At 37.7% G+C, this 13,810-nt stretch overlaps 1 protein-coding gene across 1 annotated transcript; it reads left to right on the plus strand.

Moving 5' to 3' along the window:
- The first annotated feature begins 1,472 nt into the window (after window positions 1-1,472).
- NAA11 (N-alpha-acetyltransferase 11, NatA catalytic subunit) lies at window positions 1,473-11,104 on the plus strand. Its single transcript, XM_032163965.3, has 2 exons — window positions 1,473-2,320; window positions 10,083-11,104. Exon 1 carries the CDS (start codon window positions 1,619-1,621, stop codon window positions 2,306-2,308), a length of 690 nt encoding a protein of 229 aa, XP_032019856.1. The 5' UTR covers window positions 1,473-1,618; the 3' UTR covers window positions 2,309-2,320; window positions 10,083-11,104.
- Window positions 11,105-13,810: the final 2,706 nt, after the last annotated feature.

Raw genomic sequence — 13,810 nt, forward strand, 5'->3', positions numbered from 1 at the left:
CATACAGAAATAAAACTTAGGATTTATGACAAAGGTAACAATGCAGTAATGTGAAGAAAGGATGATAATCTTTTTTCACAAAATGGTGTAAATGGTGCTATATGAATTGTATATCCACACAGGAAAAGAATATTGGGTCCACTGATACCTTACAGCATACACAAAACTAAATTTCAGTCAATTGCAGATCTAAATATAAAATGCAAAACTAACAATCTTAGAAGAAAATATAAAAGAATGCCTTAGTCACCATGGAGTAGGCAAAGATTTACTAAACAGAACACAAAAAGCATTAACCACCAAATTTTAAAACTGGAAATTTATATTAATATATTATATTATAATATAATAATATAATATATTATATTAAAATTCATGCTTGGTGTCAAAAATCACCATTAAGAAAGAGAAATAACCAATAGACAAGAATGATATTCATTACAAATATATCTGACAAAGGACTTATACCCAGAATATATTTTTGATAAAACTCAAAAATTAATGTGAAAAAGACACACAAGTAGAAAAATGAGCAAAAAAATCTGAGCAGCCATTTACAAAAGAGAACACAGTATGGCTAATAAGCATACAAAGTGCTCAACTTTACTACTCATCAGTGCAATGCAAATACAACCACAATGTAATACTTCTACCCCTACAAAAGAATGGCTAAAATAAAAACAATGGGGAAATAGCAAATGTTGAGAATGTGGAGCAACCACTCTGAAAAAGTGGCAGTATTTATAAAAGTTGGACATCATTATATTCACTGACCCAATAATTCTAATCCTAGATAAATATGCATTTGTTCCAACTAAAGACAAGTCTGGAATGTTCAGCTACACTAGGGGTACTATTCCCAAACTGGAAATGACAAAATGGCCAGTAACAGTAGAATTGATAAAAAAATTTGTGACATATTTAGGCAATAGAATATCAAACAAGGAAGAACATAAAGAACCCTCAGCTATACACGAGGTGGCTGAAACTTACAAAGAGTGAGTGAAAAAAACCTGACACAAAAATAATGCAAGCACTATGATTCCATTTAGATAAAGTCTGGCAGAAGTCTAGGCAATCATTATTCTTGGGACGTTGGAAGCGGGTACTGGAAGGGGACAGGAGGGGGGAGTTCTGGGATGCAGTGTTCTTTATTTCCTCTAAGTTCCTGTTATACGGGTTTCTCCAGTTTGTGAAAATTTATTCAGATATACCCAAATCAAAAAGTTAAAACTGAAACAAAAATAATAATTGCAATGGATCACTTTATTTAAAACCAAGGCGATCACAATGAACTCTTCTCTCCCCACCCCCTAATCCTTGCGCACGCACACGCACAATGAAGCGAAACCTCATTGGCTGGGATCAGTGACGCACTTCTGAAAGCGGCAGTTTAGCACCATCTTTTCCATCTCCTGCTCCTTCCGCCTTCCCGCCTTCCTTCCCGCCTTCCTTCCCGCCTTCCTTCCCGCCTTCCCGCCATCCGGCCTCCACACGATTCAGCCCGGTGGTGTTAGCCCCCTGGACTCGATTCCTGAGGTAAACAGTGCCCCTTAAGGTCGGCGACAGCCTTTTCTGGGTTCATTGCAGTCCAACCGCCTCCCTACCCGCCGCCATTATGAACATCCGCAACGCTCGGCCAGACGACCTGATGAATATGCAACACTGCAACCTCCTTTGCCTTCCTGAGAACTACCAGATGAAATACTATTTATATCATGGCCTTTCCTGGCCCCAGCTTTCTTACATCGCTGAGGATGAGGACAGGAAGATTGTGGGCTATGTCCTGGCCAAAATGGAGGAGGACCCAGATGATGTCCCGCATGGCCATATCACCTCCCTGGCCGTGAAGCGTTCACACCGGCGCCTCGGCCTGGCCCAGAAGCTGATGGACCAGGCCTCCAGGGCCATGATAGAGAACTTTAACGCCAAATACGTGTCTCTGCACGTCAGGAAGAGTAACCGGGCAGCCTTGCACCTCTATTCTAACACCCTCAACTTTCAGATTAGTGAGGTGGAACCTAAATACTATGCAGATGGGGAAGATGCTTATGCTATGAAGCGGGATCTCTCGCAGATGGCAGATGAGCTGAGACGACAAGTGGACCTGAAGAAGGGCGGGTATGTGGTCCTGGGCTCCAGGGAGAACCAGGAGACCCAGGGCAGCACACTTTCTGGTTCTGAAGAGGCCTGTCAGCAAAAGAACCCGGCTACCGAAGAAAGTGGGAGTGACAGCAAAGAACCTAAGGAGTCTGTGGAGAGCACCAACGTCCAGGACAGCTCAGAAAGCTCGGATTCCACCTCCTAGAGCATGCTTAAGGTATTCTGTCTTCCCGGACCCAGTACCCCCCTCTCCTAAATCCCTGCATCCTGCCTTGGCCTGCCCAATTCCATCCTGTCTTATCCCATTCTGGCCCTGCGAGGTTTTACTGTAAAAACCACCTGGTGACCTTAGGGAGAAGTTAGAGTGAGTTGAGGGGGACTCATTACACGCTATTGGAAGTTAAGTAGGATACCAACTCATGCTGAAAGATTAATTTCAATGAAGAAACAAGTATTTATCCTGCTTTCTGGGCATGAGTTGTATTTTAGGGTAACTACGTAGTTGATGAAAGGCATTTTTTTCTTTATGGAATTCCAGTTAGTAATAATGATAGAAATATAAAATCATCATTTTGCAACTCCTGATGAAATAATGGACCCAGCCAAGAGTCATCAATGGCTAATAGCATTAGGTAAAAGTTGGAGCACTTTGTAATGATGGATCAGACTGACAACACTTGAAGTCAGTGTCGTCAGTCTTCACTAAACGTGGAGACAAATACGTATCTCCTTATGCAACAGGAAGTGTACAGTACTACCTATGAAATATTCTTTCCAAAAGAAAATTATGAGATCTGACTACCATTTTACAGAAAATAGAGGGACTTGTTAAACTATACTATGATGCAAACAGCCAAATCCAGAATGAGAGGTTTTTACAAAACAAATGACCTGGTTTCTTTAACAAATAAATGGCACACACAAAAAATATTAAACTTTACAGATACATTAAACTCAACTGTTATGGACATTGTTTGGATACTGATTCAAACAAACCATGTATAAGACATTTTTGAGATAGACAAAATTTGAACAGGGACTATATTAAGGAATTATTAATAATTTTATTAGAGGAGCTAAATGGTATTGTATTATGTTTAGAAAGTCCTTATCTGTTAAAGATACATACAGAAATAATTATAGCTGAAATAATAGGATGCCTAGGATTTCCTTTAAAATAATCCAGCAAAAAAAGAAGAAAAAGATTAGAAGAGGGAAAATGAAGTAAGAATGGCAATGATAATTGTTGGTTTGGGAAATGGGTACTTAGGGGGTTCCTTATGCCATTTACTCTTTCGAATGTGTGAAAATTAACATGAAAAGTTAAAGAGCCAAAACAATTCTTGTACTTTTTTTTTTTTTTTAGACGAGTCTCGTTCTGTCGCCCAGGCTGGAGTGCAGTGGCACGATCTCGGCTCACTGCAACCTCCGCCCCCTGGGTTCAAGCTATTCTCCTGCCTCAGCCTCCCAAGTAGCTGGGACTACAGGCACCTGCCACCTCGCCTGGCTAATTTTTGTATTTTTGTATCTTTTTTTTGTGTGTGTGAGATAGAGTCTAGCTCTGTCACTGAGGCTGGAGTGCAGTGGCGCTGTCTTGGCTGACTGCAAGCTCCGCCTCCCGGGTTCACGCCATTCTCCTGCCTCAGCCTCCCGAGTAGCTGGGACTGCAGGCGCCCGCCACCACGCCTGGCTAATTTTTTTGTATTTTTAGTAGAGATGGGGTTTCACTGTGTTAGCCAGGATGGTCTCGATCTCCTGACCTCGTGATCCGTCCGCCTCGGTCTCCCAAAGTGTTGGGATTACAGGCGTGAGCCACCGTGCCTGGCCTAATTTTTGTATTTTTAGTAGAGACAGAGTTTCAGCATATTGGCCAGGCTGGTCTCGAACTCCTGACCTTGTGATCTGCCTGCCTCAGCCCCCCAAAGTGCTGCGATTACAGGCGTGAGCCACCGCGCCCAGCTCTTGTACTTCTTAATACACACATATGCTAATACTAAGAAACCACTGAAACTAAGTTTTAAAGGATTGGTATGTTAAAACAACTTAATTGTAATAATATAATACCACAGTATTTCTTCCATCAAAGGACTTTGTATCACCTTAGGAATTTCAAGAGTCAGTGAGCTACTGGAAGTTTACAGGCTTTAACATCTTAATCTAGTCACCTTACCCTTACATATATGAAAGGCAGCAACTTTCTCATGGCAAAGTCTAGTCATAAATAGTGTATTCTGTATATAATTTCAGTAAGTGCTATTTGATTAGTCTACTCATTCATAAAAATATTTGTCAGGCATTAGGCTTGGAGCTGAGTATACAGCAGTGATCAAGACAGACTGATGTTTATATTATATAGCATTTAAGAATAAATAGACTTTTTTTTGCATTTTAATGCCGAAACCCAAACTATAACACACTAATCCCATTTTATTTTCATTCAGTTACAGTTCAGTATGTTATAAAAATTTAGATACAGTAAGTCTTTGGTGGTTAGAAAGAATCTGTCCTCAGAGGAGATTTTGCATCTGACTTTTAATAACCTGAAAGTTTCACAGTGACTGATTCATTTGTTCTAAAAAATAAAGGCGGCAGAACAGTCTAAAAGCAAAGATGAAATTAAACAAAACTTGATGCCTTGAGAAAGCGTTGTCAAATTTACACCTGTCTTGAAAACCCTGGAGGGCTCTCTCAAGACTCTTTGAATCAACAAACCTTTTAAAAAAAATTTCAACTTTCAAATTCCTTCATAGAATGACTTACACAGTATTGATCTCATCTTTGTAGTTATTTGATTCTCTTCAGTGTTAAACTCTAGCTGAGCTAATCAGAGATTGTTTTAAAACCATATATATATATATATTTATATATACTAGTATATATTATATATACACACATACACCTATAAAACTTTGATGAATTCAAAAGCACTTAATATCTGCTATGGGAAACAAAATAACTGCCACTCTAGTAAGAGAGAAATAATAAATAAGAAAATTCATTGTTGTGTCACAGTTATAAATTTCAGCATACAAATTCAAGAATAATTGAACTGTTTCTTTATGATACTGTAATTGAACTTTATTTCTAAGTTGAAGGAAATGTTTCCTAGACTGAGCTTCACCATCTTTCTGAGTTGTTATCTGCTGAGACATATTCAATGGCCCCATCCAATCTTTGATCCTCAGGATTCACTTCTGGGTCTTTTCCAACCAGAGGTCTCTTACCATTTTGGTAGCAAGGGTGTATGAGTATTAGTCTGCACAGGCTAACTGCTCTAAAAATTAACTTCTAAATCTCAGTAACTTAACCCAGTAAAATCTTATTTCTCACATCACAGTACAATGTGGGTCATCGGTGTGGTGGTGATGTGGAGTGGAGGGGAAAAGATGGACCCTACTCCGTGGTATCATTCAGGGATCATTTAGAACGGGGATTCTTAATTTTCTGTAGCTCCCTTTGGCAATCTGGTGAAGCAGAAAAATGTTTTTAAAAGATGTAAAAATTATACCAGATTACAAAGGAAAACAATTTCATTGATATAGTTATCAAACTATTTTTAAAATATTTTTATTGTAATATATGTGCTTTTTGTTAGCATATTGGATAGCCTAATAATTACTATTATTTCAAAGTAAATTTTAGTATAAATGATATTTAAAATACCTTAAGTATCTATAATGTGATATGAAAATACCTATGATTTTTATTGGTGACAAAGTCTCAAGTATTGCTAATACTACTGTGCATTGATTCCTACGTTCATAATTTAAAGAATTGCCAGATTTCAGTTAGAGGTTGATGAAAATACAGAATTGTTTTTGTTCCAAATCCAAGGTCATGGTTCTCCTACATTTTATTAAATAGATGCCAGGTTAAGAACTCCTAATTCAATGACTTGTCTTTTTTCTAGAATCATAAGACCTTCAACTGGTTCATATACATTCAACTAGCAGATGAGAGAAAAGAATGTATATAGGGGTTCATAAAGGTTTTTTTTTTTTTTTGAGACGGAGTCTCGCTCTGTCGCCCAGGCTGGAGTGCAGTGGCGCAATCTCGGCTCACTGCAAGCTCCGCCTCCCGGGTTCACGCCATTCTCCTGCCTCAGCCTCTCCGAGTAGCTGGGACTACAGGCGCCCGCCACCACGCCCGGCTAATTTTTTTGTATTTTTAGCAGAGACAGGGTTTCACCGTGGTCTCGATCGCCTGACCTCGTGATCCACCCGCCTCAGCCTCCCAAAGTGCTGGGATTACAAGCGTGAGCCACCGCACCCGGCCTCATAAAGGTTTTAAAAGTCAAGTCTTACCCAGCTAACTGCAGGGGAGGCTATGATAGTTTAGCTTTGTGCTCAGGAAAGAAAGGAAGGAGTGCAGCAACAGCACAGCATAGTTTCTGCCACAATAGGAGACATCCTATTGGTGCTCTGGACTATTGAGAAGTTTTGCTTCCATGCTCAGTTAGGAGCAATGGCATCATACAGCTGCTCTCACTCCATGACATGGCCCAGGGAATTCTGTTAGGCTGTCTGAGGTTGTCTATATAAACACCTGACATATATTTGCCCAGGGAATTCTGTTAGGCTGTCTGAAGTTGTCTATATAAACACCTGACATATATTTATTCTGCTGCTTCACAAACTTGGCCATGGAAAACTATGGGATTCTGTTATCTTGCTGTCATTATGCCACTAATTAAAACCTGGAACAAATGACCCCTCTCCTCTGAAGTCCCCAAAACTGTCTAAATCTTCACTTCCATCCCATTTAATAGGGATTCACCAGCACATAGGTCTAGCTCTCTGAATGGAGAAAGGCTACAGTGAAGAAAGAAAGAACAGGAAAAACATTTAAAAGGCTCATACTGCAAAAGTACTATCCTTCTACAATTGTGGTGCTCCCTCCTGTGGAGCTGGAGTTCAAATACCTATAGAAAAATGTCCTAAAAAATTTTTTTTCATTTTCCCTATCTGTACTTTTGGATTTGGGAACAGAGACAGAGTTAGAAGTGATGCCGAGCAGGACAGTTGCTGAAGAACTGGTTGATTTCATCTAAAAAATGGTAATAAAATTACTCTTCACACTATGAAAATGCACTGTTTTGCAGTTATTAACTCTAAGCACTGTTAATGATGTGTTTCATTTATTCCTCATAATAAGCCTGTGAAGTAGGTACTATTACTCCATTTTGTGGTTGAGGAAATCATATCACAGAGAGGGCTGCATGTTTTACAGATAGTAAGTGGAAAACAAAGATGCACACTCAGGTGGTCAGACTCCATGATTGAGAAGATTAAATGAGTCAATCTATGTAAATTGCTAAGCACAACTCCTCAAACACAGTAAAATAATCAATAAATTTTAGCTCTTAATATAATCGATAGTAAGAGTAACTTTTCAGGTTCTCTTCTTCTCCACGGTAATCAAATGATAGAATGTTGTGTATGAGCAGCAACAGTTTGCAATCTTGGAAGGGAAATGCATCTTAATGATTAAAATAGCTTTCACTGACAAGCTAAATGTCAAAGCATTCAGCTGAATCAACGCTCGTCAACGGCAGAGTTTCTAGGGAGCCATAGCAATGAAGACAGGTCAGTTCAAAACATGCTGGTTGAGGCAGGAATGTCATCAAACTGCTGCTTATCTCCTGACAAGAAATATGTGCTTGATGATTAATAACAAAAATGAAAAAAATGCAAAATCTTAGCGTTTTCAATTGAGCTGGCAACATTGAGTTAAGTAAGGTTACTTCAGTGACTCTCCCTTTCTGGTTTATTCTTTGTGTTGCTAAACTGTCATTCTAACAAAAAGTTGTTAAATGTTCACATGAGCATTCACCGAAATAGACTGTTCTTAATTTTACCAGACAACTAATTATAACTGGAATGATATAATGAAATATGGAAGAAACCTACAGACTGACAGGTCTGGTAAATTCCTAGTATAACCTTACCCCAGATATGCCAGAAACCATAGATTTCAAATGCAGCTGCACTCTATGAAGATAAAGAGGGGATTGGGAAGAGATAAAATATTGTTTTGAAATACTAATCAGATAGATGCCATTTGTTGAATTATTTATAATCTCTAACAGTGTCACCTTTCAATCAGTGTATGATGTACATGTAGGATGACTGAAATACCAACTTTGTCAGAAGTAACTGATAAAAGCAGAGGTTTTTCCTAAATTTTCTACTCTATGCTCTAGTATATGAAATCCAATGAGCTTTATGGTACAGGAGAATATTTAAAATTCTTTTAACATTTAAAATTCTTTGAATAGAATATTTAAAATTCTTTGAAAGGGCAATGATTCAAAGAGCCAGCATAAAAGCCTTTCTGAAAATATTCTACAATGCCATTTCTATAGATAAATATCTTTGGAAAATTATAGGATTTTTTTTTTAAAGTAAAGCCATAATATTCTGTTTCATGTTTATAACACCATATCGACAAATAGCATATATTTGTCAGGCTTCCATAGCCCACCTTTAAGAAAACCTGATAATGTAAAACTTTGAACTTAATAAGCTAAGACATTAAGGGCTTGGGGTGCGCACAGCGGCTCATGCCTGTAGTCCCAGTACTTTGGGAGGCCAAGGCGGGAGCTTTGCATGAGGCCAGGAGTTCAAGACCAGCCTTGAAAGCATAGCAAGACCTAGTCTCTACAAAAACTAAAAAACATTAGCCAGCGTGGTGGTGTATGCTGGTGCGTGCTTGTAGTCCTAGCTACTCAGGAGGCTGAGGCTGGAGGATCACCTGTGCCCAGGAGTTTGAGGCTCCTGTGAGCCATGATTGCACGACTGTGCTCCAGTCTGGGTGACAGAGCAAGACCCTGTCTCAAAAAACGGACTATAATACTAACATTTTAAAGGGAATCTTTATGAAAAATACCTATACTCTTAAACAACAAACTATCCTATAGCCTTTATTACAGTGTTATTTGACTTTTTCAGTTTAATTTCTTAAAATTTTTAAGCAGTATTTACTGAGATAACTAAAACAGCTATATAATTTTATATAGCTTCTTTTGCATGCCTGTTCATGCAAAAATGAAAAAGGCAATGTTGATAGTCTTTCTGACCTATTCCTCCATATCTTGTGTCTCTTTTGTTATAGAAAATATACTTTAAAAAATAAGATTTTACATAATATTACCTCTTGCAAATGGCTTCACTTGTTATTCTGCCAACAGAATTTTCTGTAACAATGATTTTGTACAAAAATGCTTTTTAACTGCTCTGTGCATAATAGTCAACCTCAATCTTATTTACTTCTGTGTGCGTATGATAGATGGGAAGGTACTGAGTAAATCTTTATTGAATGAATGAATGAATGAACCTCTCAAATTACCCATATAATAATTTTTTTTAAAGGAGAGAAAAATAATGTATGTATGATACTACTTCCTCTTACCTGATGTAATTAGGGCACTTTAATTTGTGAATAAAGAAACATTATAGTTATTTTGGTTTCCTGTCCAGGCCTCACAGAAAGAAAATATGACTTATACAGTTGGACACATTGCATCTAACTTATCAAGAGCTAAAAAGGCCTTTCATTTCTTTAGAATTGGAATAAATTTTCTTTTGAGTGGAGTAGGATGGAATAGAATTTAAAGATGACAAGCAAAATTATTTCAGTTTCTTTAGTTTTAAAATAGGTTCTTTGGGGGTAAATCCCAGTTTTTTGGTGTTCTTTCTGTCCCTTTCTCCTGGCAGAAATGTCCTTTAGATGTCAGGAAAGGTTCATGTGTTCTTATGGCAGGGAGGGGAGAGAGCCCCAGATCCGTGTGTGGTCTTTGTGTAGTCATCTGAATTCTCACTGACTTCCATGGAGATATATCTAGTCCAAACTAGTTACTGGGTTTCTTTATATGCTATTCCAGTCTATCATTAAGTAAACCAATATTCTTTCAGAGCTGTCGGAGCTTATAGCTCTCCCTTTCTCATTTGTTTTCTTCTCATTTTTCAACACCATTGCAGGTCCTCATGTCTCAACCACATCTACCCTGTGAACCCTGGCTTAGTCTGTCTGCTCTGCAGCATCTGCTGTGGAGATCATCTCACAGTGACCAGAATGGCTTCTCACTCTCAACTCTATAAACAACCACCTTTCACATATCCTGCTGGGATCATGAAGGAATACCTGGACACAAGAGCCGCTGCACAACAGCCAAGGAACTTTGAGACCTGCCATTACAGAACCTTTCTTGGCCTACTCACACGACGCTGCCATTTTATTCTGTTTATAGTAGTCGTCTTTTGGGTGTGGTTATCCTGCAAGTTTTTCTCCCTTTAGAATGATGAACAGGAAGCAGGGCAAACTCTTAAAGCTTTCCAGCTTTCAGTTTTTGTTTTTGTTTTTGTTTTTTAACCATTATTTACCTGAGTTTTCATCCATATTGTTTTGCCATTATTCACCTGAGTTTTCATCCTTAAGGAGATGAAGTAGTCAGGACCATGAGGTCAGACCTCATGCCCTCTTCCTCCTCTTTCCTGGAAGAAGTATTCGGTTTCCTTTTCCTTTCTCTGGGAACTCCTTCTTTATACTATTCCCCCCACCCCACCCCCTTTTCTTTTGAGGAGGAGGGCATCACCTTCCCAGTGGGAAAAGGTGTTAAGTTAGGAGCTTCTACTGTACAATCAGAACTTGGAGATTTTAAGAATAGGACAAACGGTAATTAAATTGGAATCTCTTAATGTGCTTGTTTGTGTTAGTTTTATTGTGATGATGTCACTTGGCATTTATTGAGTACCTGCAGTGTTCACACACAGTGCAGGGGCCTTCATTAGTTATATATTTAACCCTCTCAGCAACCCTGTAAAGTAGGTATTATTATCCCTGTTTTACAGATGAGGAAACTGAAGCTCAGAGAAGTGAATTAAATATCCTGAATCTGAACCCAATTCTGTTTGAATTCAAAGCCAAAGTTCCTTCTACTTTCCTGTTCCTACTCTTTGCATTTTATTTATAAATGTGTTAAAATTTTAGCAAAAATGGAGAATCTGCTGTTTAAAAATGTGCTTAATACATGGCTACTGTATGTCAATTATAAATATTTAACCTACAATTGTAATCTACTTTTATTATTTTTCTCTAGTAAAAATAAGTGAAGACAAAGTACCTTGACCTCTGCAGTAAAAGTTACCAGATAAATCCAGAGTTATCATTACTTAATGTTGTTTTTATGTTCACTGAATGTGAATTACCAAAGTATATAACATTTTTCATGTTTAAACTTTTATGCAAAGTGGTGTGTATGGATTTAAGTCAAAGCCTGGACTTTATCTGGTGACAACAGGTAAGTCTTTTCTGTGTAATCATAATTAGCCCTGCTAAGCACTTCTTACAGATCTACCCCAGTGCACTCTAAGAATGTCTACCTAATGGTAAATGATTGCCTGAGGCAGGTATGAAAGTTTTTCCCTACATGAAAGGATTTGCCATTTCTTGTGCCAATACAGTATGATAAAAATCTATCTTTCCATCTTTTCCTTTTTTCTAATATTCTATCTCAACGCTAAATTATTTTATTCTTTCCTCTCAACCATGTGTTTATCTCTTTATTTTTAAACATTACAGCTTTCTAACATCTGTCTCTAGGGCAGCATAATCTTACTGATGAAGTATTCCATGTTTTCCTTGAGCTTTTGTCAGTATGTCTTTGTGTTAACAGCTTAGCAGATGGAGAAACAGAAGGAGTAGCCTCAGCTTACCTGAGTGATTTTTCTCTAGCACCAGGCACATTGACTTGCTGTCTCTAGTAACTTGATAGGAGTTGGAGCAATTGGAAAATGGGAAACGATATATGACTTCTGCAGTGTTATTTACTAAAACAATTGGCTGCATTTCTTTGTTATCATTATATCTTCTTTCCTAGTCTCGTACCAGGAGAAAGCAGAATTATAGCAGCCTATCTGGTTTGGGCTATCCCTGTTTAGATAATGAAAATAAAATAAACAATAGTACTAATATTGCTTTGGGCATAGATTAGCATGTTCATAATGGTTCCAGGATAGTAGTGGTGATTTAGCAGCAGCAGTGGCTTTTTGAAACACAAATTGTGGGAGTCTGTGGGACCATTTTATTTTTTGTAATAGTGTTGTTCTTTTTACACAGGAGAAGCGATTTTTTTTTTTTTTTTAAATTCTGAAGGGACTGACTACTTTTTACTGAGGCACAGTCCTAGAGAGAGCAAAGCAAGGCTTTGAAGCAAGGAGGGAGGACAGTTAATGGTGGGAATACCCTTGTACTAGCTATATTTATTCATTTGCAGCTTTAAATAAACGATGTGCTCAGTTCTGCTAGCAGATTATTTAAAGATATTGATCAGCTCACCAAGTTTTCTTTGGTTAAAAGAGGAAAACTTGTGAATGAAGCCTGTGAGTTCCTAGTTAGGGTCTGTGTGGTTTTCTCTTTGGAGATAAGAGCAAGAAGCAAGAGATGACCATCTGAAATAAAAATAATGGGGTGTGGATATATGGGAGAAATGGGGAATAGTACTGGGAATTAGTCCACAGCCAGGAAATTTTAGAAAGGATCAGGACTGAAACACTGGAAAGAAAGTTTTCTTTATTTTTTATGTGCAGCTAAGTCATTTGGGTATTATGTTAAAAAATGCAGATTTTTTTTTCAGTATGTCTGATGGGGCCTGAGTATCTGCATTTCTAACTAGTTCCTACATTGCTCATGTTGCTGGTCCCAGAACCACACTTTGACTAGTAAGGGTCTTAAAGCTCATCTCCAACCATTGGACTGGGGTACAAAACACCTGAACCCAATTCTGTTTGAATTCAAAGCCAAAGTTCCTTGTACTTTCCTGTTCCTACTCTTTGCATTTTATTTATAAAATGACTATCCATTAGGTCATTTAATAATAGATTAGACCCTAAATAATTCAGATTCCCCTTCTTAAATATACATTTACATAAATCTTGTTTGAGTCTGTGTCTTGATGGCCTAATAATTTCAATAAAAATAGAGTTCGTTAAAAATGTGTACAACAAAAAAGTGTATATATAGTGTATAAAATGTATTGATAATCAACATTATATCTATTAGGATGCTTTGATATAACAATTTTGCCTCATTGGCTTCTAGGCAAGTGAATGATGTATGAGGTTTTTAAAAATTTCACTTCTAATTCTCACTCAATTTATTTTGTTCATTGGTTGATAAATTAGCTCAGACACTGAAATTGTTTTCCATGCTGACAACGTTTGACAGGATTTGAAAAAGACTACTCAGTCTTTTTTTTTTTTTTTTTTTTTTTTTAATTTTAAGGAGCAGCAGACCTATGTATAGGTTCAGGTGGTCTAATGGAGATTTTCCATCCAGGGATAAGAATTTCTAGCCCATTGTTTCTCAAAGTATAGTTCATATGCTTAGTGCATCAGAATCACCTGGATGCTATGTTAAAAATGCAGTTTCTTTGTCTCCAGCTCAGACTTACAAAATCAGTCCTGTATTTTTAACAACCCTCCAGGTGATTGTTTTGCACACTGTCATCTGAAAATCACTGATCAGTACAAGGCGTTGAATTCTTCATAAAGATAATATGAAGGGAGCTTTTTTTCCATGGTAATACTCTCCAGACAGATTAATTCATCAAAAGAAGCAATTCAGAGGAGATATAACAAATTTTTGTTTATTATAAAACATATGGGAAAGGGTGAGGTGGTATATGGGAACTCTGCTCACTTTCTGTTAA

Source organism: Hylobates moloch, unplaced genomic scaffold, assembly GCF_009828535.3.
Source record: "Hylobates moloch isolate HMO894 unplaced genomic scaffold, HMol_V3 SCAFFOLD_2, whole genome shotgun sequence".
Lineage (NCBI taxonomy): Eukaryota > Metazoa > Chordata > Mammalia > Primates > Hylobatidae > Hylobates > Hylobates moloch.